This window comes from Cavia porcellus, unplaced genomic scaffold (assembly GCF_034190915.1).
Source record: "Cavia porcellus strain 051 isolate PalLab524CR breed Dunkin Hartley unplaced genomic scaffold, mCavPor4.1 scaffold_22, whole genome shotgun sequence".
In the NCBI taxonomy this organism is placed as follows: Eukaryota; Metazoa; Chordata; class Mammalia; order Rodentia; family Caviidae; genus Cavia; species Cavia porcellus.
The window spans coordinates 31,399,975-31,424,741 of NW_026947505.1; the positions used below are offsets into that span (position 1 = coordinate 31,399,975).

The window sequence follows — 24,767 nt, forward strand, 5'->3', positions numbered from 1 at the left end:
ACCATAGACAGAAAAACAGGCTTTGAAGAAAGGTAGAGCCTCAATTCAAATCCCTTGAAAACACTTCTTTGACTTTTAGCTCCTGGCAAAGGGGTCCTTACCTGTCATTCGATCCCTATCGATTTTTTCTATCCTCCTCAAATGCCCACACAAATCAGAGGACTCAGTTCATCGGATTCCAAGATTTCTGTGCTCTTTAGTTGAGCCCATCCAAATAGTAGCTTAACAATACAGAGGTCTCATCGCTGTCCCTGTCCCAGGTTCCTCTGGCTGCCAAACCCAGATGCCAAGAGAGCCCTTACCCAAGGGCCAGTCTGGGCCATACGCTTTGTATGGCAGGAGCTCACAGCTGACTCAGCCTTTGGGTCAGAATCAGCCAGTACATAAAAACAGGTCCTTCCTTCATATGTGGAGGGAATACACATTGGTATTTTTTTGGCATTTCATCTTTTGCTATTTCAATTATTTTCCTAATTTTGCTTTTCTCTCATTTGAATGTATTTTTCACTTAAAGTTTTTTTTGCAGGGGACAGTACCTGGGATTGAACCCAGGGGCTTCACATTAAAATACAACCTAAGCTCTTTTTATTGTTTACACTGACACAAGGTCTTGCTATATTGCCTAGTGGAACTTGAATTTGAGATCCTCCTGTGTCAGCCTCTCAATTGGCTGGGACCATAGGCAGGCAGAACTGTTGCTAAGAATTAATTTGTAAACTAATTTCCCTACAATAGAAAATGCAGTGGTAAAAGAATATAAACTTTTATACAGTGAGGTATGGACCGATGTAGCAGTTTGAAAAGCCATTCACCAGACAAGTGTTCCCAAATGAGTATACTGATTCTACTGAAAACTGCATTTACTACCACCCCCCTCCCATAGCATAAAATACAATCTCATTTTGATTTGCACTTTTAAATGAGAAATACTTTCCCATGCCCATCTCAGCATTTGAGAATGTGTTCACTAATTTCCTCACTTACCTGTGTTTTTTGCCCCATTAACTCATGGGAGTCTGAGCCTTTCTAACCCTGTGTCGTTCTAAGCACTCCGGTAACAGCTACACCTGCGACCTCCCTGCTCTTCCTGGGGATTCTCTTCCTGTGTCCCACGCTCAAGAAGGGCCAAGCCCTTCTCAGACACCTCCACCCCAGCCCTTCAGGGAAATCCACTTCTCTTCTCAATCTGCTTGAAATAGGGTTTTTGCACACTAGGTGTTAAACACTGAAAGGCAGAGATAAAGAACCATTTTGAAGAGATTGTTTTGAGGACTGTTTAAAAGTTTAGACATAATTTAAAAATGTTTCTATAATATTAATGCATAAATGATAAAATTATTCTAGTTACTTATGGAAAGACTACTTAAGTGCTGGAATAAATGAATAGCAAAGTAAGTTTTTGAAGTTCTTTATTTCAAAAAACGTAATAGTACACAAAAAATTGGTACATTTCTAGGCATTAGTGCAATCAGTATGTACTTACGTTTTAAATTCAATTTTGGACAGCTTTCAGAGCTTCTTCCAAAATGAGGCACTAAAATATCACATGCAGCACGTACAGTGGCACATGCCTATAATTCCAGGCGTTGAGGACGCTGAGGCAGGAAGGTTTGGAGTTAAAGGTCATCCTGGATAATACAGCAAGACTTATCTCAAAATAAAAAATTTTTTTAAAAAACCCAAAAATATATACATACAATTACAAAAACAAATACCGTACTGAGGCAAGGAAAGGCAAAAACTCCCATTACATCTTTTGCAGTGAAGAGAAGAGAGCATCCCCTTCCGACAGGAAGCAGTGCTAACTGGAGCACATTCACGATTACTCTAACCCAGCTGGAGACAGGAAGGTGCAGAGAGCCACAGTGGGTTTACGCTGCTACAAAAGACCCTGTAGTTCTAAGCCTGGACACAACAGTATCAGCAGGCTCTTTTCACATTTGTCCAGACCAAGTGGCTCTACTTGGTAAATGTCAACTGAGGAACCACTTCTGAGTTTATGGTATCTTCACCAAATCATAGCAGAAAAACCAGTGCCATCCTCTAGTTCATGATCTCTTCACAAAAGCGGAGCAGGAAGATCTGTATCCCCTCTAAGGTGCTACATCTCAGTCATCTTAGGAAAATTCCTCAGAATCTGTTGTAAGTCTATAACCAACCAAAGACTCTTTGGCACCCTCCTCCCCAACAAGCAGATCCACAAGCACGTGCGGCTTATCGTATCCGAAAGAGAGGGGGGCGTTTCTCGGCATGCTGGGCTCCTGTCCTTCTGTCTTTATTTCGGTTTTATTACTTGGGATGATTTCAGAGTCAGGTATGCAGCCGTCTGAACCCATGACGCCGCTATCGGAACCATTTCGGGAGTGATAGGAGTTTAAGAACACAGTGCAGCATTCTGACTCATTACTGCTTGACTGCAAAGAATTCTCTGTCAGGGGGCCGGGGCTGCTAGGAGCCAGGTCAGAGTCACTGCTGTCAGCAGTCACGGTGCAGGTCTCGGGGGAAGCCTCTTCTCCTGGGCTGCCTGCGGTGTGCATGCCTGGCACTGTCACCGGGGAAACCTCTGCGCAGATCAGCACCTCCTTTTCCACGGCAATTGGCTGACAGGACGAGACGCACGACACATATTTTGATTCAGGTTTTGTCTCTAAAGTGGCATTTTTCACCACAGAGAGCTAAAGAGAGAGAAGACAGTGAATTATTAAGCGTAAATGCCTCTTTTCAAACAAAGGCCAAAAAGTTACAAAATACTAACTGACACATTCAGGGCAAGATAACACCCAGTGGTTGCTTCTGCTTTCCTTTTTCATAATAACACTATCATAATACCACCTTCTCGGTGTGCACACACTGCATCTGTAACGGAAGCGCAGCTGCCTATTACACTGAGTACTTTCGTTATTTGCCTCCATCATTATAATCTTCCGTGGCTCATATTACTGTATCGATCACTTCTTTAATAGATGTTGGTGTTTCTTAGTTTTACTAGCTGCATCTTTTTGTTTACGAAATGACTTCCTTAGAATAAGAGAGCGGACCGACTGCATCAAAGGCTGTGGCCGGTCGTAACACACCGTGCTGTACTTCTCAAGCACACTTAGCTTCCGCTCCTCTCCACTGGTACACATTGATGACGCTGTCACTGCACTGCTGGCCAGGCAGGTTTATCTGTCCTTCCCTAGTGAGTGTAAAATAATACACTGCGAGGTGGCTTTGAGCTTAGACTGGGAAGGATGCCTACTATAATTCATATAGGAACAAGCCACTAACTGTTCACAGTTCTTATCCACTTTAAAAGTAGTAATTTTATAGTAAATTTCAATGTATCCTTTGAATATCACAGGTAATATTCTTGACATAGTTGGTTCAAATAGTTATTCCATTACCTCTAAATGTTCTTTTCTGAAATGTCAGATATCAAATGTTAATTTTCTGTCTCATTTTTGGCCATCTTTCCTTCTATATTCCAACCATAATAAAGTATTTTCATTTTTGGAGAGCTTCAAAAATCAGGATTTCTAGATTCTTGGCCTTAGTGCACTGTGTCCCTTGGCACCTGGATAGACTTCTGTCTGTCAGGACTTCTCAGACATTATGGGCCCTGGGACAGCCCCAGCTGCAAGCAGCTCGCGTGCTGGATGGAGTCTTCACTGGTTGGGTACAAACGTCTACCTTTGAACCGATCACACTGACTACCTATCCATCATCCAGTTATCTTTTCCTCCTGTCAGACTCCTGTCCTGAACAGAAAAACATCCCTGGTGCACCACAGATACCTGTGGTCCTGAGTGTGTGATCCACTCAGTGCTCAGTGCTTCCAAATGCAAAGTCCTGTAAGACAACGATGCGTCACACCATTCTACTGAACGAACATCACCCCATTTCAAAAAAAAAAACTGAAGAAACTGTCAAAAAGGGTTAGCGTTAACATTTTAGCATTAATAACTAAAGAGAAATAGATAAATAAATTACCAAAGATTTTGGCAACATTATGTTGTTCTTCTTACATGAGATCTTCTTAAAATAACATGTGACTGCTAGGACCACTACCAGAAAGAGTACAAAGGCAACAACAATTGGAATCCAAATAAAATCTAAAACAAAGAGAAAAATCATAAATTAAAATTAAGATGCAGTACTATTATGTAGCAAAAAGTTATGTGGCAAAAAGTCTTGACATTATTTAGTAGATTCACATCTTAATAAGTATGATAAGAGTTTTAAGGAACAGGCAATCTGAAAACAAAACAGGTGTCTATTCTAGAGTGTAATATGATTCTTCCCAGTTCTGTGATTCTTCAACTCCCTGCCATAACATCAGGGAGTCAAAACGCAACTTCCTTACAGCCTCAAACACTGTGTGTTTCTAGGGTTATGCTTTTGTTTCCATTAAGAAAGGGAAAGAAGAATTACAAATACATAACTTTTAAAATAACTTAGCTCTATTCCTCAAATTCTTTGGTTATATTTATTCCAAGAATACAAATACTTATAAAATATACAGATGCCCCACCACACGGAACAAAGTCCTCATGACAGTAAACCAGATATAAAGAACATAAAAAATAGGAAAGATTTGGTTCAGAGCACACACATCATCACCATTGTGTACTTTACTGTGTCTTTTGTTTCCATAACACAATCTTTAGCATTTTTTCACAATCCTCTCTTCTAAAGAAACACTAACAGTACTCCACATACTGTGACAGTGTGTGGTCCTGTCTGTGGCATTTTCTCTAATTTCTACTCTAATCCTTTGGGAAAGTAACTGAAAATTAGTACTTAATGCTTACACCATGCTCGATACAGGACGTGAAAAAAATTAAACTATGACAGAGTAGAAGACAAAATAACAACAAAATGAACTCCAGTCCTTGGGCAGACCTGGAGAGCAGTGGGAGAGGCCGGATGCCCACAGAAGGGCAGTTGCTCACAGCGTGGTGCTGCCACCGTGTGGCCGTAGTAGCCTTTAATAATTCAGGCCTCCTTGTTTGGGTTTTGGTGTTTTGCCAGGTAAGCAGCAGAGATTGAACCCAGAGCCTTCACAGTGAACTATACCAGCAGTCCTTTTTAAAATTTATTTTGATACAGGGTCTCACTACATCGATAAGCTGCCCAAGCTGGGCTTGAACTTTCAATCTTTCTACTCCAGCCTCCCACAACAATGGGCTCTTGGGTATGCACCACCTGGCTGAGATTTGGGCTTTTTAAGAAAACAGATCCACAGCATGTATGTACATTACAGTATTTCAAGTCTTATGCTAAACTGAATTTTATTTTTTAAACAGCATAATATAAACTGGCATAAAATCTACTACATTATTCTAAGTCTCCTACTTGAAACTTTTATATAATAGCCTGGAAGTTATTAGCATTAAATTTTAGGTCTAATATGTCAGCCTTGATTTCTAGTCTTCAAAAAAGTATCTGTAAATAAAATCAGAGATTATATTAATACAAGGGATTAATAGGGATTATTACAAAAAATATGCTAACAAACTATGAAACAGAAGAAATTTCTGGATGCTTCAGGCCTATCAAAAATTGAACTATGAGGGAATAAGAAAAAAACAAAACAAAACAAAATAGAATAGACCAAAAATAAAGAATGAGATTGAATTGTGCAGTCTCCAAACAAGAAAAATCCAGGATTACTTCACTGTTGTTTACCAAACTTTTAAAGAACTAATGCCAATTCTCAAACGATCCAAAGAACTGAAAGACAGGAAGGAAGCCCTTCCAAACTTACTTTATGAGGCCAACTTTACCCTAGTAACAAAAATCAGATAAGAGCCTGAGAAGAAAAATTAAATACAGGCTAATATATCTGATGAACACAGACGTAAAAATTCTCAAAAATTACTAGAAAATTGAATTCAAACATGCGTCAAAAAAGATTGTTAGCCATGAACAACTTGGTTTCATCCTTGAGATGCAAAGATGGTTCAAAAATATACAAATCAATAAATATAAGCACCACCAACAACAGAAAGAATGGTAAAAGTCAGAGGATCCTCTTAGATGTAGAAAAAGCATTTGATAAAATTCAGTATCTCATGATAAAAATGAAGTGTAGAAAGATCAGATCTCAACATAATAAATGCTATACACGACAAACCCACAGACAATATACCAAGGAAGAAAAGTGACATATTTCCTCTAAAATCAGGAAAACGTGCCCATAATCATAGTTCTTGTTCTACAAGTACTGTAAGTTTTCACCTGTGCAACTAAGCAAAAGAAGGAAGTGAAAGGCAAATAATTAGGCAAGAAGATAAATTATTCCTATTTGTAAAAGATATGATTGTACATAGAAAACTCCAAAGACTCCACCAGAAAATTATGAGAACCTGTAAACCAATCAATAGCTTCCATACACACCAGTATTAAATTTGCTGAGAGAGAACTTATGAAAAGATCCCATTTGTAACAGCTATAAAAGTACCTAGGAATAAATTTAACCATGGAAGTGAAAGACCTCTACAATGAAAATTATAGAACATTAATGAAAAACACTGAATGAAGACACACACAGAGAACCGAAGCAACAGTGAAGAGACAATCCATAAAAGGGAAAAAAGCAACTGCCAACTACTGACTTGCCATAATGGGTAAGAGACTCGAAAAACGAACTAAAAAATGTAATACAGTTAAAAAATGGCAAATAATCTGAACAGATACTTCTCAAAAGAAGGCGTTCTATGTAGCTAAGAAATATTTGAAATGACACTCAGTATTATCAGCCATTAGGGAGACACAAATCAGAAGCACAGTGAGAGGTGAGAGGTGGGTTCCGTGGTGCTAAAACTGCAATCACAGCACTCGGGGAGGCATTATCTTAAAACAAAGAGCGCACATTGAAACAGCATCTCACCCCAGTTAGAATGGCTATTATCAAAACAACAACACTGAACAAATGCTGGTGAGTAGTGAAGAAAAAGAAACTCTCTAGTACACAAAATTATATATGCTACATAACACAAGGGATACACAAAACACTAAAGAGGAAAGTGGAGGAAAAGAAAACAATGATCTGTGAATAATGGTGTATTTTGGGGAATGATAGGACTTCGGATAATTTTATTATTTTTTGGATTTTTGTTGTGTAAATTATCTATGATAAACTTCAATGCAGATATTTCTACGTATTTGTTATCTTTTCTCGTGGGTCATCAAATGGCTCCCCACTTGGTTACTCTGTTTATATTATTCCCTGAGCAATGGAGCTACTGAATATTTTTAAGAGAAGTTTTTTGAAACTGCAAGTAAATTAGACTCTTTACATTACCCTCTTTTAGTTACCCTTCTCTGTATTTAGGAAAAAATGGCAAGAACTTACCGTTAAAGTTGCTATTGTGAATGGTAATACAATCTTCCTTTGACTTTTCTGTTGTAAAATCCCATTGTTCTGAGATGCCTTCTGCCGAAATGCAGTACTCAGAATACAGCAAGGGCACCGGAATCCTTAAATGGCATGGAGTGTCGAAGCAGTCATCGCCTCTGAGGATGTGTTCTCGGGTCTATGTGGGGAAAAATGCATTGCTTCTTCAATCCTTAAAGAACATCCGTCACACTTATGTTGGTCAAACACTAAAAACCCCCCACACTCACACACATATACCAAATAGTATATATATGATGAATCTTAAACCTATCTGAAACATTTGGTATCAAGTATTAAGTCAATTTGTTACAACACAGCAGGATGATGTGCATTTATCAAAAACTTGTACAACAGGAATATTCATCATTAGCTGTTAAACAAATGTTAATGTCATTCCTAAAGTGTTAGAAAGTTAGAAAACTTATCTGGTGCAGTTTTATGGGAAGGAGAATAAAATTATTGTGCAAAGGCTGCAGGTTCTCTGGGGAGTGGGACCTAGAAATGACTGATAAAAAGTTCATTATTCATCCTACCAGCCAGTGTGTGGGTCAAATGTGCTAGGACCTGAAGACACAAAACAGTACTGTGGTTTCGCTATAGGTCCCCCAAAGGTCCATGTATAAAATAGGTTTGGTCCTCAGGGTGGTGGCATGGCGAGGTGCTGTGGGCCTTTAAGAGGCGAGTCCTGTGAGAGGTCCTTAGGTCACTGAGGATGTGCCCTTGGGAGGTTATTATGAGACCCCAGCCTCTCCTGCTCTGTCTCTGGTCTGGTTTGAGATCTAATCACTTGAGCTAAGGGAATAACTCAGAGGTATAACTCAGTGCTTGCCTAACATGTGTGAGGTTCAGGGTTCAATTCCTAATACTAAAGGGGTCACAAAGATATTAACCTTTTCTCTTTATATGTTATGTCTTGGGGATTTCATTGTAGTAACGTGATGCTGACAAATACGGGTAGGATGGTGGTACCTGGGTTCAAATTCCTTATGATTTAGAGCTGAAGAGAGGTAAGAAAGAAATACAACAAGGAATAAAAGTCTACCAGGTCAGAGAAAAAGTGGAGATGACACCTCAATTGACTACTGAAAAATGCACAGAAATTTGCCAACTGAAAAAGGTGAGAAGGGTGTTCTGTGAAAGAACATGGCAGTTTCAGGGATCCAGGAAGTAGCAGTTCCCTGAAGCATAGCTGAAAACAAGGCTGAAGAGAATGGAAGATGAGGACTGAAGACCCACAAGGCTAAATCACAAGGGCCTATAGGCCACGTCATGGAAAGAAAGTCATTATTTTACAGACAATGGGGATTGGTAAAATTTTAAGCAGTGGCATAACATGGTTAGATCTGTATTTCAGAAAGACGTCTTTCCAACAAATGAGAAGATATTCTAAAATCTCTATCAGGGGCCAAGGATGTAGCTCAGCAGCAAAAGTACCTGCCTGGCATTTGCAAGATCCTGAGCTCAATTCCCAGTACAAATCAAATCAAATCAAATCAAGTCAAATCAAATCAAATCAAATCTAAGTCAGACACTACTTTTCTCCTTAAGTCTTCCCACATGATGCAATAAAAAGATCAAGGCCAAAACCTTCCAATGCCCTCAGCCTTCACTCCCTTCCTGCTCCCGTCAACCCCATTGTTCCACTGGCTGCTCCTCTCCTGTGCCCACTGTACCCCTGCTGGGCCTCTGCCCGAAATGCTCTCCACGTGCATCCCTGGGACTCACATCTCGGCCTGATCTTGACAGCAATCACCACCTTCCCTGGATGGCCTGCTCTAAAAATCGTTAGTCCAGCCCCTAAACCCCATGCACCACACAGCAGTTATCTTGAGTTTGGTCTGTCCCGCTCTCAGCGGCCCTCCCAGATGCCTCGTGTGCATGTACTGTATTTACCAAGTAAAGAAACGCCATCATTGTGGAGTACGGACACTACTTCCAACCAATGCATGCATTGAACACCAGTGCCAGAATAATGCAATTATGTCCCCACAGTAATATTATTTTCTTTTTAAACAATGATAATTCAAACTAAAAATGCATGTTATTTTATATTATCATCAGTGAGAGAAAAAAATACATTATCCATACAGGCCCATCTTGTTAAAGAGCAAATAAATAAATAAATAAATAAACTTAAAAGTATTCATCTGTTCAGTGTTAGTGATTAATTACATTCAATTTCTTTTATTAACATCCATATATATTATCTCCCTAAAACTTATGATCTAGAAGTTTTGCCTGAATATCACAAGCAATCCACTTTCATTATACAACATAAAGAAACAACTTGTACTAGCAACAGAAAAACAGATGTGATATGAATATACAGCAATTCTCCAAAATGAAGTATTATGATTATCAACACATACTAAAAAGAAATAATCAAGTCTTATACTCTAAATATATAAAAAATATGAAATAGAGACACCCACCTCACTTCTGTTCACTCTCATGTACACTTTATAGTCAAAGTCATAACAAAGATTTCCAACACTGTGCATGGATTCCTGCTCTTCTAAACTTATGTGAACTAAAGGGTGAGTCACATCAACGACGATATAGTTTTCCTCCTGTTTAACAGTTAGCTCGGGCGGTCCAACTTTTCCTGGGGAGAGAGCAGTACCTTAGTGGCCTTCGAACCTCATAATGCATACAGAAAATTATCAAAATCAACCAAGCCACTCTGTTTTTCTCTTTTTTTTTCTTACTAAAGCAGGGCCACATTTTAACTAATGTAGAATACCCTCACTAAGTAGGACCACCTTTAAATTACTCCACAAAAATCTAGAGGACATTCCCAATACCCTTCATAAATACTCCATAAATCTCACATAAGAAGTACTCTTATCCAAACTCTTCTTTAACAGTTTAACTTCATTTCAGATTTAAGAGAAATATAACTGGTCATGAACTTAATTTTAAAAATTAAACAAATCTAAACATAATAGAAGCTCTATTAAAGTATCTCTTATCTGCTTTTATAGATGAAGAAAAACAGATTTCTAAAAACCGTTTCTGAAAGGCATTTAGTTATCTTTCCTCGGAAAAACTCTGTGTTTCTAACATGCATAGATTCTTGGCATGCAGACTCTATAAAAGTTTGCTAAAAATTCAAATTTTACTGTGAAAATCAGAGTCAGATATTCAGTTATTCGGCAAATCTTCACTGTGAGTGTTTGGGACGCCACTGGATACCACTGAGCCATGCTTCGTGTTTACAGTGTGCCTACTGTGTCCCGGGAAGATCTGCTTCATGTACTTCGGGGCCTAACACATGTTCTGGCACATTTCTGGCCCTTGAAAGAGCGGAGACAGAAAAGTCTGACAATATACATAGTATGCATTGGATGACAAAATATGGATGTTGAGGACTAAAATACTGAAGAGAATGGTGGTCAGAATGGAATGTCAACCTGACTGGCTTTGGGCTCCACCCAGGGGACTAGGGGATTATGTCTTTGGGTGGATTATGAAGGTGTGGCCTTGGAGTCCACGAATGGGCCTTCACCCCTTCCTCACTGGCACCTCTGCTTCCCAGCCACCGTGAACTGAGCAGCTCCACTCCACCACGCCTTCCACCATGACGTTTCTGCTGTGGAGCCAGAGCCCACAGACTGAGTCTCCTTAAAACATGACCTCGCCTTTGAGCTGTGTGTTGGGTTTTGTATCTATGATGGGAAAGCTAGATAATTCAGGAGACAAGCAGGAAGAGGGCTTATGAAAGAGCCCGAGGCAGCACAATCTGTAAAGCAGAAGGCCAGTCAAGGCAGTGGGGAGCAACGAAGGCAGCAGCTCAAGTAAGCTAGCACTGGCACTGAACAAAAACGGAGGGGAAGCCAGAAGAAAAGGCACCAGAGCACTACCCGACTATGAGAGAATCAAGGGATTGAAGGGTTTTTCCCCTTGGTACCAGGAATCAAACTCAGGATCTTGTGCTTGCCGGGCTACATCCTCGGCCTCCTAAAGGTTTGTTTCACCCAGAAGTGAGGTATGATTACCAAAGGGAGCCATCAGCATCAGCAAATAAAAACTGGCACCCAAATTCTGGAGTCTGAGGTATGCTACTGGCGTGGGACACTAGAAGAATGAAGAGCTGAAAATCAGAGAGAGTAGAAAGATCAAAGTTCTAGAAATTCTGAATGATTAAATTGGTATTCAAATTCCCAAGGACCTAAGGATTAAGGTAGATGGGAGAATGACAGCCAGTAGCCAGTGCTCAGGGCGTGTACTCTGAAATGAACTGCAGACCACACGGGGAGGGAAAGGGTGATGTGAAGCACAGCTGGACAGCACCGCTCTGCATCTGCAGGCAGTGGAAAGAAGTGACCAAGAGATGGTAATCTCTGTGGGGCTTGAGAAAACTGAACGCTACTGGCTCTCCATAAATCCCTGCAAATGTTTCTTAGGCATTTTGATCATTTTTAACAACTGCTAATAAAAGCAAATATGCACAGAAAACATGTATTTTGAAATTTCATCTTTACATGTATTCATTCTACATACCATGCTCACATAAAACGAAGGACGTGGACTCCACATAGGCCGACTCTTTTTGTCCAACTCTAGCTTTAACTCTGGCCCAGATAGGAAGATCTGGGTCATCAATATTGGGAATGCTGCAATAATAAGCCGATGTATTTTTGCAGGCATAAACCCATTTATTACTCCTAAAATGGAAAGGAATAAAGAAACACAAAGATAACTTTTATTGTTATCACAAACTTGTACCATCTCTGTGTTTTATTTTTCATTTACAGCATAAAGCTGGTAGGAAGAGCTAAATAAGAATAGGATGCAGGCAAAGTAGGAAACCTTTACTTTGGTTGAAGTACAAGGCCAGCATCCGTTATCCAAAAATAGCAGAAATCTAAAATGCTCCAAAATCCAAAAGTATTTGAACACTGTCTTAATGCCAGAACAGAAAAATTCCACACTGTGATTCCCCATTATATGGCTTTGAAGCCTTATAAAGTTTTCACTCATTAATTGGAATGGTTTTATTCTGGGCTGTTTGAGTTTATTGTCTGTGATGATATGAACAGCTATTTTGAAGAAAACAAGACATAGCTAGTGTTGATTTAATATCATCTTGTTTTGAAGTTCAATCAAACTGTTGTTGTTCTGTCTCCATTGGTTTTATCATGTTGTATCTTATTGGATTTCATTATATGTGGTAGTATAAACAAAATTTTTTATAGGCAAAGAGATAATATAGAAACCATTGTTTGTTTTCTGTTAGCTTGTTCTAAATACCCTGTAATACTGTCATCCTCGTGAATGGTTTCACACTCTCTTGATATGTTTGATGCTATAGTATACGAAGTTATACTCAAATATCTCAAGGAAAGAGACACTATGGTAACTACTATTAAGTCGGGTTATCTAGTGGTGAAACACTGTGTTGCTTAAATTGTTCTGTTCGGACCTGTATTGTTGTTATTTCTTCTTTTATCTCAATCTCCCCTTTTTTTCTAATTTTTTTTAATTAAGGGGGAAAAATTAGTAGGATATATTATAGTAACTTTTTTGATTTCCTATTAATGTGATTTGAAGCCCTGTATTGCTCTCACCATCTTGTTTTGACTGATTTTACTCTATTCTGTTTTGCTTGATAGCATCAAGTTTGAAGGTATAGGCAACTACTTTGAAGGCAATAAGATTCACTATGTTGCCCATTTGGTTTGACTATTATCTTCTTTTGAAGTCCTGTAATGTCTCCAATGTTTAGGTTTTATTGGTTTTGTTCAATTTTATTATACCTGATGATATAGGCAATTCTTTTTAAGGTAGCAAGAGGCATTATGGTAACCATTGTTGATTACCTTGTATTCTGTTTTTACATCATGTACTATCTCCATCCTTTGTTTTGACTGACTGCTTTATTTTGTCACATTTGGTTTTATTCTCTTCCAAAAAAAAAAAAAGTAGTAAGAACTGTGGGAGTAATAAAACCAAAAATGTGTAATTGTTATTGTAAAAGAGAGAGGAAAAGAAAGTGCTCTAAAGGACACAACTACAAGATGTGTAAGACAGATGACCATATTACTAAGTTTTTGTTGGCTCATTGAACTGTTTGCAGTCTCACTGTTTGAATGTCCACTTTGTATGCTTAATTTTGTAATGACCAACTATTTCTAAGATGAAAATATGTAATCTATTAACTAGTGATTTCTTACTTTTTTGAAATTCTGTATGACTTGTACCCTTTTACTGTTGTTTTTTCTTTAAATACAATTAAAAAAAAAATAGAAAAATTCCACACCATGAAACTTAGTTTCATGTATTAAAATATAGCATGTATTATCTTCAGGCTATGGGTATAAGATGTATATGAAATATAAATGAATTTTATGTTTCGACTTAGGCCCATACCCAAGATACCTAGCTATGTATATGCCAGTATTTCAAAGTCCGAAAAAAAAAATCAGAAATATGAAACACTTCTGGTCCAAAGCATTTCGGATAACGGATCCTAAAACTATACTATGCACTCTTTTATGATAAAGAGGCTCAATTCAAACTCTATGACCTGTACAAACCACATTCCACATCTAAGTTTTAAAATCTTCTAAACAACTCTAGATTCCTTTAATGTTGATGTGATTTAATTTAGAATCAAACACATAACAGACTCCTAAAAGTGGTCAATTTTTTGGAGATTTATATCTTTTTAGTAAAAAATATTCTATAAAAAGGTATCTTTACTAGGTTCATTTGTCATACCTTGCAATCTTCAGATATTTGTCCATAGATGAGCTTTTCATTTTCTTCACTTTATTATTAACTAATAATAATACAGAAATGTAGTTCCTTTCTTATTTTCTGTGCCATGTCCTTATTTGTGGCCGTTCCTTTGGCCAGGGAAAACCTATTCAAGGTGGCTGCTGCATGTTTTTGACATGTCCCACTCTTTTGGCTAAATGGACAGGAGTTCAGTTCTACCCATTACCTACCCTCTACAGGTAGTCAATTCGGCTGGCTTCAGGTTTTAGTTTCTTGTTTCTGCTTTCAAAATTAAGGCAATACCTATGTAAATATTTCTTCTCATTCCTTCTCACCCCTAAACAAATACTATATATACTTTATTGAACTTAGTTGCTTTTTCCATTTAACAATATATCTTAAGATATCATATAAGTTCTCAAAAACCATTTTTTTTGCATGTGGGTAATGTCTTTTTATTTGTTGGAGTTGCTGAGGATCAAACCTAGGGCTTGTACATGCTAAGCAAGTGTTCCGAGTGAGTAATATCCCCAGACCAGTGGGTAATATCTTTTGCTTGTTCGTTTGCTTTTTCTTAATGGAGATTGAACCCAGGACCTTCACACTGATGTGTATCTCCAGCCCCTTTATGATTTTCTTTTATTTTGAGATATGGTCTTGCTAAAGTCCTTCAGTTGCCTGGGATAGGTTCAAACTTTTGATTTCCCTGCATCTGGCTCCCAGAATGCTGGGATTATAGGTGTGCAACTATACACCTGGCTGTGTAATGTCCTTAAACTGTATGTCAGTAAGTATCTCTTGAGGACAAGTTCCTGATGTGGGATCATCATATCAAGACTTAAACATGAGGGATTTAGCTCAGTGCTAGAGCCTTGCCTGGTATGTGTGAGGACCTGGGTTCAGTCCCTAGTAAAGGGGAGGAGAAAAAGAGGGGAAGTAAAGTTTTGTGAAATACTGCCAAATTCTTCTGCCAGGGCCAGGTTTAATTTGCATTTACCCCAGTGATATACTAATGTATGAGAATGCCTGTTTTGCAAGCTTCAGTGTTTTCAAAGTTTTGAATTCATGTCAATCTAGTAAGAGATACATAGAACTAACAAATCTTGAAAACAAATTATGAACTCTGGGTCTACCACAATAACACATGGGTGTTAAAAATATGCATGGTCTTTGTGAACAGGACATTTATGTCCTTATAAAGTTTCTCTCCACAGGTTGCTTGTTTAAAAGAACTTGTGCAAAGGATACATCTGAGGGCTAATGACCAGATCAACAATGGGACAAATTGTCATCATGATCTGTACATGGACACAAAACTGCCTTTGTGGTATGCCTATCAAAAATGTTTAACTTTACTTAAATTGTGAGAAAAAAATTAGAAAAATCTACACTGAAATCTGTCAATTTAGGGCCACTTGAGTTATAACTAGCCTGAGATACTGCTATTACTCAAGGTAACATTATTTCCATTAATTGCAATAAATTCAGCTGTATTTTATTAACAATTAATAAACTTTTGCAACCAGGTATGGTAGTATAATGCTGTAATTTCAGCACTTGGGAGGCTGAACCAGGAACCTGAGGTAGACTGGACTATAAAGTGAGTTTTGATGGTAGCCTGGGCTACAGAGCTAGACCTAGTCTCAGTAAAAAAAATCAATCATTCCATAAAGACAAAAAGAAGGAAAATTTTACAAGTTAGTGATACTTCTTTACTTTGATAGGAAACACAGGAAGCATTTTACAAAGAATTAATTTGCATTCTAAGCATCTGCAATTGTCTACAAGCAGTTCAGACAGTTTTGCCGTGTAAGAAGGATGATAGAGGGAAAATACAGAGTTATGGAATGTTCAAGGTCTTAGATAAGAACAGAATTGAAAGGATAAAAGAAGGATACCTACCCGTAGTTCTTTACCTCTACAGTAAAAACAGTGTTATGGGACACGCTCTGGTGGTTCCAATACACGACTGGGTTCATGTCGTACGACTCAATTCGAACCCTGGTTGGCACTGGCACTGTAAAAAAGATTCAACAAGTAAAATAGACAGCAGTAAAAAATGAATATTAACTTTACAAAATCTTATTGTAAGATATTGTGTTAGTCAAATACATCAAATATTTGCTCACTGCTAAAGGAAATGCCCACTACATATAAGCCAATCTTTCTTAAAATAAAAATTCCCCCAAAAGTCCAAATTGGTACATTATTTTAATTTACAATTAATTATTTAATAAATTTTCTGTACTGTCTTTCCAAAGCAGAAAACAGATCAAGTTATTTAGATAAGTAATATGCAATTATGGGAGTCAAGAATTTAGCTCAGTGGCATAGGGATCTATCTAGCAAGCACAAGGTCATGAGTACGATCCCCAGTACCAAAAAAACAACAACAAAAAACACACACACACACAATTATGCATGGTTAAATTCTAGTGTCAACTTTCTTTTTGTGATATTTTTTTCCCTTTATGGAGTGGTTCTCAATAGGTTGGGATTTTATCCACCAGGGGACAGTAAGTAGTGTTTAGAGACATTTTTAGTTCGCTCTGGGTTCAGAGAGATTAGACGATGGTGGTTACCACTGGCTTCCACAGGATCAACACCAAGCAGAGATGCTGTAAAATAGCCTACCATGCACAGATTACTTCTCCATAATAAATAATCTTTCCCTAAAGACCAGCAGTCCCAAAGGTGAGAATCTCTGCTTTATCTGTTTGTAACTTTAAGAGCTTATTTATTCTCGGTACTGTTCACTGAACCCAGAGCCTCACACATGCAGGTACTCTACCACTCAGCTCTCCCCGGGCCCTTTTTAAAAATTTCAGTTTGAGACAAGGTCTTACAGAGCTGCCCATGAATTTGTGATCCTTCTGCCTTGGCTTCCCAGGTTGCCCTTAAAGGTGTATGCCACCATACCTGCTTCTTCATTTAGGGGAAAACCAACTTGGAAACAAAATGCTTTATAGTAAAAAAATACATTCTATGCCACTTACTACCCTTGGAAAAAAAGATTTAGTTCCTGCCAAAGTAGCTAACTTCCATATCATTTACCAAAGTAGTATCACAGGTATGTGCCAAAGGTTGAGAGTAAAAGCCTGGGGGAGAAAGGGAGGTCTCACTGGTTCAAATACTCTCAACTACTACCTTTTTTTGTGGCCTGTAACAAAACAACTGCGAATTTTTCACTTACACTGTTGATGGCTTTTGATACTATATCATCTTTGCTTCTCTAGGCAACTTCCTCTGGGAGCCTCCAAAGCACTGGTCTTGCCAGATTTGGTTTTGGGAGAGTGCCCTGGCCCTACATAGTCAGACTCCGGATGTTTCAAAGAGTGTTTTTCTTTCTGTGGTAGCTTTGTACCTCACTTTCCTGAAACAATCTAGTTTTCAGTAAAGATACATAGTTTCTGCAGAAATAAAAGCCATTACTCCCCTACTCATTTACTATTAAATAAGAATCATATAAATAACCATAATTTTGCAACCATGTAAGAGTTGTACTTATGTTAAGCAAAATTAATAATGAATCCAAACTTTTGTTAGAAGTCTTTTTTTTGGTACTAGGAATCAAACTCAAAGTTATTTTTTACTTTTAGCATCTTTTTCTTCGAGAGGGACTGACAGTTTTCAAACTATCAGGTCCTGGTTTCCTTTTAATAGTCCTTCAGGATGACTTTGTCTAGTCTCACATTTTTAAAAAAACAAGAAACCAGGTGGTTCCTTCACACTTTGACTGGAAATCTCCTGTGCTAGGTGATTGGGAACATTTCCTGCTAGGCTTTCTGCTGCTACATAACAAGGATCCTTTTTCCTCTAGCTTGCAGTAACAAGTCTTTTACTCCTTTTTAAGTCCTTTTTAATTAGTCTCAATATAAATGATTTTATAATTACATGCATTCCATCTGAAATTCACATTTTGAGGAAAAGCCATACAGAAGTTAATCTAAATAGCATATCAATCTGTATTTGTACTTACGAAGGAATTACTGAATCACATATTATAGAATTACAAACAACAGTAAACTCATGAGGCATCAGTGTGAATCAGACTATGTCTCTCATAAGTAAAAGTCTTCCATGGTTAGACTAGAAAGAGAACCTAACTCGCAACTTTCAAAGCAATCAAGTCAAACAGGTGACTTAGGAAGAAGTTTCTATACATGCTTGCAGACAACATTACTACCAAAGGAGAAATTTTTGAATACACCAAATACAACCTATGGTTTTAATGCTACCTAATGCAGGTTATTAGGCAGCTACCTTTGTTGTCTTTGACAAGAATCACACAATAAACAGACGTGAGTTGCTTTCTCATAGTTTCATAGTTTTGTAAACTGCAGTCTAAATTACTACTTAGAAAAAATAATTAAAGCTTACAACAAATTTCTAGCCATAATACATTTCTATAGTATGAGTAAAAAAATAACAGAGAACAAGTAAGAGAGTCATTGTATCTATAGTTTACAGAGAGGTTCTATTAGAATGATTTAAAATAACCTTATAGATTTTACCTCTTTAAAATGCCCAGATTTCTCCACTGATTTCAAATATGGGCTCAAAATTACTGCGTATTTTGTCTAAATACTGCCTAGACTAAACTTTTGCTTTTTAAGGATGTAATTCCCAAAACTTCTACAGAAGAGTTAAACCAAGGAGAATTAAACAAAACTAAACACAGGAGGGAGCCAGGAGAGAAAAAGAATAGAAAAACCAAAACAAAACAAAACAAAAAACCACAAAATCCTAAACACAGAAGGGAAATACCAGCTTTTCATTACACTCTAATACAATGCAGAGGACAGAGAGCTCTGTTAGAGCCAACTGTTTTCTTAGAAAGATGATCAGGCAAAAGAGGCAGGACCCTAACGGGGAGCAATGGAGAGGACAGATTAGGACAGCTGCAAATCAGCAGAGCCAGCCCAGTGTCACTAATAGGAAATAGGAATGCCACAAGGGACTGAAACACAGTGGCCAGGAGAGCTCTGCAATAATCACTGGTGAATGCAGGGTGGTGGTGGAGGCAAAGTCCAGATACCTGCAGATGACAACTGAGGACACAGGTAATTTTCTATGTGGACAGGTGACAGGAATAAGGAAGGGCTATTACAGGTTCCAACCCATAACTGCTAAAATCAAATGCTCTTTTTGAAGGAGGGACAGCCCAAGGAGCTCATCCTTTGTAACACCCTAATGTATGAAGACTGTATAAAAGATGTGGTCTGGAGCTATGGATTCTGCAGCCATCTTCTAACAATCTGCTTACTCTCTCTGGAATGAACTTACGCAGACACACATAGGAAGATGCTGGGACTCAGAAATCATCTGATACACAACTCAAAACCAAATGCTCCAGATTAAAGCATCTGCGCTGTTCTCTGAAGGAGCAATTCTAAAAACAAAGATGTAACAACTTTCCAAAGTTGAGGATTCAAACCATGGGTACTTTCAAGTTTCATCTTTCCTGCAGAAATGTCTACAGAAATTCAGATTGGATACAAAAAATAAGCCTATCAGAATAAATTTATGAGGACAGTCTATCTCTTCAATGGCTTCACAGTGCTAATGAAAGAAGGCTATTTTTCTCTATGCTTATCCCCTAGAGTTAAGCTACAGAAGGACATTTTGAGAGTTCCTGTAACATGACATTTCAAGTGTACATGCAGTTCCTGAACTATTTCAACATTTCTGGGCTTTGAAAGAAATAATGAATTAATTACTATGTGAAACTAATAGGGGGGAGTCCACTGGCTACTTCCTTTGATTACTGTCACATACCTTCAGAGAAAGACAATTTAAGAGCTAAGGGTTCTAAAAGGCATAAAATATTTGTCTATAATATTTTACTTGTATATACTTGTTCCTCAGCTAGATCAAGAACCCTAATGTTCTTAAAGTCTTCTCTTCTTTTCAGGACCTATTCAGGTTTTTCATGCATTCTTTTAAAGTCTGGAGCCCAGAGATAATAGATGTCCCCAGAGATAATGCAATAGATGTCAATAAATTCTTTCTCTTTAAAAAGAGTTGTACATACAAACTGCAGTTTACTATGAACTAGTCCTTTCCTCCTCCCAAATATTTTTCACCCAAATTACCACCAATTAGACCTAAGTCAATAAACACTTGTTCACTTACCTTTCTGGCCTAAAAGCTAGGACTTTATTCTTGTTTTGTTTTTTTTAAGAGATAGTATCTCACTATGTTGCTTATGCTGATTCTGAACTCATCTCTTAGGCTCAAGAGATCCTTTTGCCTCAGCCTCCAGCATACCTGAGACTACAGAAAAGAGACAAGGGACCGGCTTATTCTTGTTTCTGTAGGTCCATTTTTGTCTAACTGGGACTGGGCTAGCATGAGTTATGACTGGACTAGACCAATCTAGTCCTTGAGAAAAATAATTTCCGAGGATTAATCATTTTGGACAAATTTATTTTAAATTGAGGATAGACTGATAATTGAAAAAATTAAACAGGCCTTTTTAGCCTATAAAAAAGAGGAAAAATGCCTTAGCTGTTAAATGTATTTTAAATATAAAAGGGCTATTTTTCTCATATGGATCTGGATAGTGATTTTTAAAAGCCAATACCATATCTTATATACAAGCAAAACAATGTAATATTTAAACCTGATAAACAATGATATGCAATACTGAGTAGTAATCATATACGTTAAACATTTACTACACAACATACAATATGCTCTACTTTTTTATTATCTCAAATAATCCCTCAAATCACTCTATGATGGGTATAATATTATTATGCATACTTTAAGCATGGGTCTAGAGAAGTTACTATAACAATAAGTAAAATTTTTCACAATAAGTAAAGTTTTGTTTGCTGCAGTGAAACATCCTTGTGATCATTTATTAAGGGATAATGATTATTTTCTTTTTTCATTAGTATGTGTTTGCTGTATCTAATGATTACACTCGTTATGGGTAGTTAACATGCACATAACACATCTTGAATTTTTTACTTCCCCTTCCTCCTTTCTATAGCCCCTCCCTTCATCTCTAGGGCCTCCTTCCCACTTGATGATTATTTTTTGATGATTTTGTGAGCATTTGCTTCAAGGAGCTGGTTTTATTATTCTCCCAACAATGTATTCCAATAAATCATTACTGACAGACAACAGACAAGAATGGAACACATATTCATTGTTTTGATTACTATGCACTGGAATAACCTAAAATAAAGATACTCCTTAATAAGAAAATCACAAGAACATACTCTTTTCAGAATGTATTCTTACAGTTTGCTCTTTTGTTCTAGTATACTGCTATCTAAAATGTGGTATCCACTGTTTTTGTTTTCACCAAGAAATATGACAGCTCATGACGTCATAACATAATACATCCACAGACACTTGGGATTTTCCAGAGACTGACTGTATCAGGACATTCTCTTCCCTTCCTGCCTACTCCTATCAGATGCCTTCATCCAAGATGATCTTTCTGCTCTACAGCCATGCTGAATAGAAGAGTAAACACACGGAGGCACTGGTGAGAATGGGAAGTGCACCCGGAGGCAGACACAGGTGTCACTCTGGGTTTTCCTCCTACACAAAGGACCCTGCTTTTCAAATTAACTTTGACTTACGGGAATGGGTTTCACTGACCCCTGTGCTGACAAAATGCTAGAGTACAGAAGGCTGCAGATCTGTGGATGGGATGCAGGCAGGCAGCCCCACTCCCAGAGCAGGCTTGGGGATGTGCAGATTATGCAGTTATGAGGAACCCCAAGCTTAGGAGGAACTTGAATGTACATGGAAGGTGCTGGCACTTGGTTTAATGCTCAGTCCCAGCCAGGAATCTTGAGTCATTCTCTTCTCTGCCCACAGAGTCCTACCAACTGCCTTCCAAAGGTCCTTCACACTGTCTTCTCTTCTCCATTTGCATTACAAATTCTCATCCCCAGATTCAAGCAGCAGGCTGCTAATGGATCTCCTTCCTACAACTGTTACAAGAAGGCTGGTCTTTTGGAATGGCATAATTAATCCTGCATAAAATCATCTCCCTTTGTAATATAATACAGTGGTTGGCCAGTGACTTCAACCAGGGATATAGTTTGCCAATATTTTGCTGGTTTTCAGGAATATCACGCTGTTTCTTCTGGGAATGCTCCAACCTCAATCCCTTTGACTATGGCTTTCCCATGCATCCTGGCACCTAACTAAACTGGGTAAATCAGAGCATTTCTCTGGGATTCTGTTAGGATGGAAACAGCTGCAAGGCTAGGCAGAGGGTGCAGTACTGGGGGGATTGAACTCAGAACCTTAAGTGTGCTAAGCAAGTCCTCCTTCTACTAATGAGACACATTCCCAATTCTTTGTCTTTTAATTTTTTGAGACATGGTCTCACTAAATTACACAGGCTGGCCTTAAATTTGTGATCCTATTGCCTCAACTTCCCAAGTAGCTAGAAGCACAGGGTGTCCCATGCCTGGAGAATGTGTATGATTTTAACACTCAAAAGTTATCAGCATCCATGATTTCTGCTAAGATGGGAAAGCTGTCAATGTCCAAGAAGAATTAAGGAAAGACGAGTTTTAATAGTCCAAGCTCTTAGTTCTAGCTTCCTGAGACCCAGCAGACAGCTCTAATTTTTTGCTTAACTGTTGCTTGGATAGTCTTAGCCAGTAATTTTCTTTTTGCTAAAGTAATCCAAAGTTACATTTCTGTGCCTTGCATTATACACGGTGAGGCATTTCATTACTCGGTTCTTACCTTTCCATCTATTCTATTTCCCCTTGTACCCTCATACACACAGTCTGGACAAAACACTAGTCCTTGAATTCAACATACTATTTCACATCTCTGCCTCTGCGCCTTAATTCGGAGTCTGGGGTAATCTCTGTAAAGTCTTTCCTCATTCCACTGGACAGAGCTTGCAGTAGCCTATGCCTAAATTCACACTCTTGCACAAAAACTGCAATTGGTTGCCCTCGCCCTAGATTATAGCAGTTGACAGGACAGTTAAGAACTTGGGACTCTGGAGCCAAAATGCCCAGCTCCTCACCTTTCTACAGGCTATGCAGACCTCTTTGCACTATCATCTCTCACCCATAAACAGAAATATCAACAGTGGCTACTTTGTAGTGGTGATGTGAAAACCAGATTGCCATTTACCACAGTGCACAGCTCTTAGTAACTTTTATCACGGATCTTATGATTCTGTTATTATGAAACAATAACTGTCATTTTTGTCTTCCCAAAATTCAGCACCATCTCTGTCCCTAGGGAATGAGTAGCTATTTGTTGACTTGACTTTTACAGATCAAGCAGAAGGAGGGACGGATATGAATGGAGCAGATCTAACAAGAACTCAAGGAAGAAGTTAGAACACAGTGGTTCAGGCCCAAGTTCATTAAGGGTTAAGGAAGCTGGGCCACCCTATGACTTCCAGGGAGCGGCTAACTGTAAACTGCGGAGACGCGGGGGCGGAGAGTTAGCTGATTTCGCTGCACCTCCCAATCACGATTACTCTGAGCTTCATAAAAGCTATCTGCACTGTTTGTTTCCTGGGAAATGTCATATAAACAGGGAGAAATAAAACGCTCCAAAGACCTAAGCGAAGAGATCTGCTAATATATCCGCCGCTTCCAGACTCAGACGTCAGATCAACAATTTACCGTCCCTAAACAAAACTCAGCCGGCGACAGAAAACTTCTCCCCTGTCCTAAGGCATGAGACCGCACCCTGAGACTGAAGTATTTTAAGCCGGGAGCAGCGGACGCGTTGCCCTACGCTGACCTGGAAACTAATTCATTGAAAAACGAACAATAAATAGAGGCTAGAGTTTGAAGTAACCGAGCGAGACGCTTAGCCGTGCAGGGAGAGACGCCCTCGCCGCCAGCGCTCGGACGATCCCAGGACCCGGGGGCCGCGGAGAAGCCCGACCGGGCGGGGCTTCCCGGCTGGGGCGGCGTCCGCTTTCCCCTCCCGCGTCCCCCCGCCCCCACACGGCAGGGGCTCGGCTGCACGCGACAGTACCCGAGGACGGCTCTGGTTCCGCTGTGACGGTCTCGGCCCGGCTCCCGAACTGCACGAGAAGGACCAGGAGGACGAGCAGAGCCATGCTGCCACCGAGAACCTCCAGACCCAGCTGAGAACAACCGCGGAGCAGCCTGACGGCCTCGCCTTACGTCACTTCCGCTCTAAATCAGCTTGCAGGCAGGAGGCGGGGCTGAGAGCCAAGGAGGGGCGTGGTTGCGAGAGCAGGGGTGGGGGGAGGCGGGGCCTCTGGGGAGGCGGGACGAATCCTTTGCCTAGAAGGTCTGGGGGTGGGGACGGGGAGACCCAGCGTGGGCCGGACGCATGGAGTCGAGGCCATGTGGGGGCGGAGCTAAAATCCCGGCTGGAGCAGGGCGCAACGCGGTAGGGCGACTTAGTGGGCGGGGCTAGGCGGGGCGGGGCGGGATAAGCTAGGCTGTGAATCCTGAGGTTGGTGGGCGGAGCTTGTTCGGAAAGGGACGGCAGCGTGCGGGGCGCAGACTGTGAGCGCTGCAATCTGGTTAAGATTTGTTCTCGTGCCTACGTGAGAAACTCGAGTTCAAAGGTCCTGGCATCACCCTCCTGACATCACCTTGCGCAGTTCCTTTTCCAGTTTGTGTTGTGTTGGGGTTGCAGAACTTTGCCTTCATTCACAGCCTGGCGATGA

The 24,767-nt window shown here is 39.3% G+C and overlaps 1 protein-coding gene across 1 annotated transcript; it reads right to left on the minus strand.

Annotated features, from left to right (window-relative positions):
* Positions 1–1,392: 1,392 nt before the first annotated feature.
* Positions 1,393–24,271, minus strand: Ifngr1 (interferon gamma receptor 1). Its single transcript, XM_003468509.5, has 7 exons — positions 24,101–24,271; positions 16,010–16,124; positions 11,888–12,051; positions 9,817–9,989; positions 7,340–7,520; positions 3,973–4,094; positions 1,393–2,675 (listed from the first exon to the last, which is right to left on the minus strand). The coding sequence occupies exons 1-7, from the start codon at positions 24,183–24,185 to the stop codon at positions 2,118–2,120; spliced, it is 1,398 nt and encodes a 465-aa protein (XP_003468557.1). The 5' UTR covers positions 24,186–24,271; the 3' UTR covers positions 1,393–2,117.
* Positions 24,272–24,767: the final 496 nt, after the last annotated feature.

What these genes read in the sequence shown, in the direction of transcription:
- Ifngr1 (XM_003468509.5), bottom strand. Translation starts at nt 24,185, where the DNA reads ATGGCTCTGCTCGTCCTCCTGGTCCTTCTCGTGCAGTTCGGGAGCCGG. An exon ending in GGAACCAGAGCCGTCCTCGG is followed by an intron (nt 16,125 to 24,100) that starts GTACTGTCGCGT and finishes TCTTTTTTACAG; the next exon opens with TGCCAGTGCCAACCAGGGTT. An exon ending in CTTCGTTTTATGTGAGCATG is followed by an intron (nt 9,990 to 11,887) that starts GTATGTAGAATG and finishes CTCTCTCCCCAG; the next exon opens with GAAAAGTTGGACCGCCCGAG.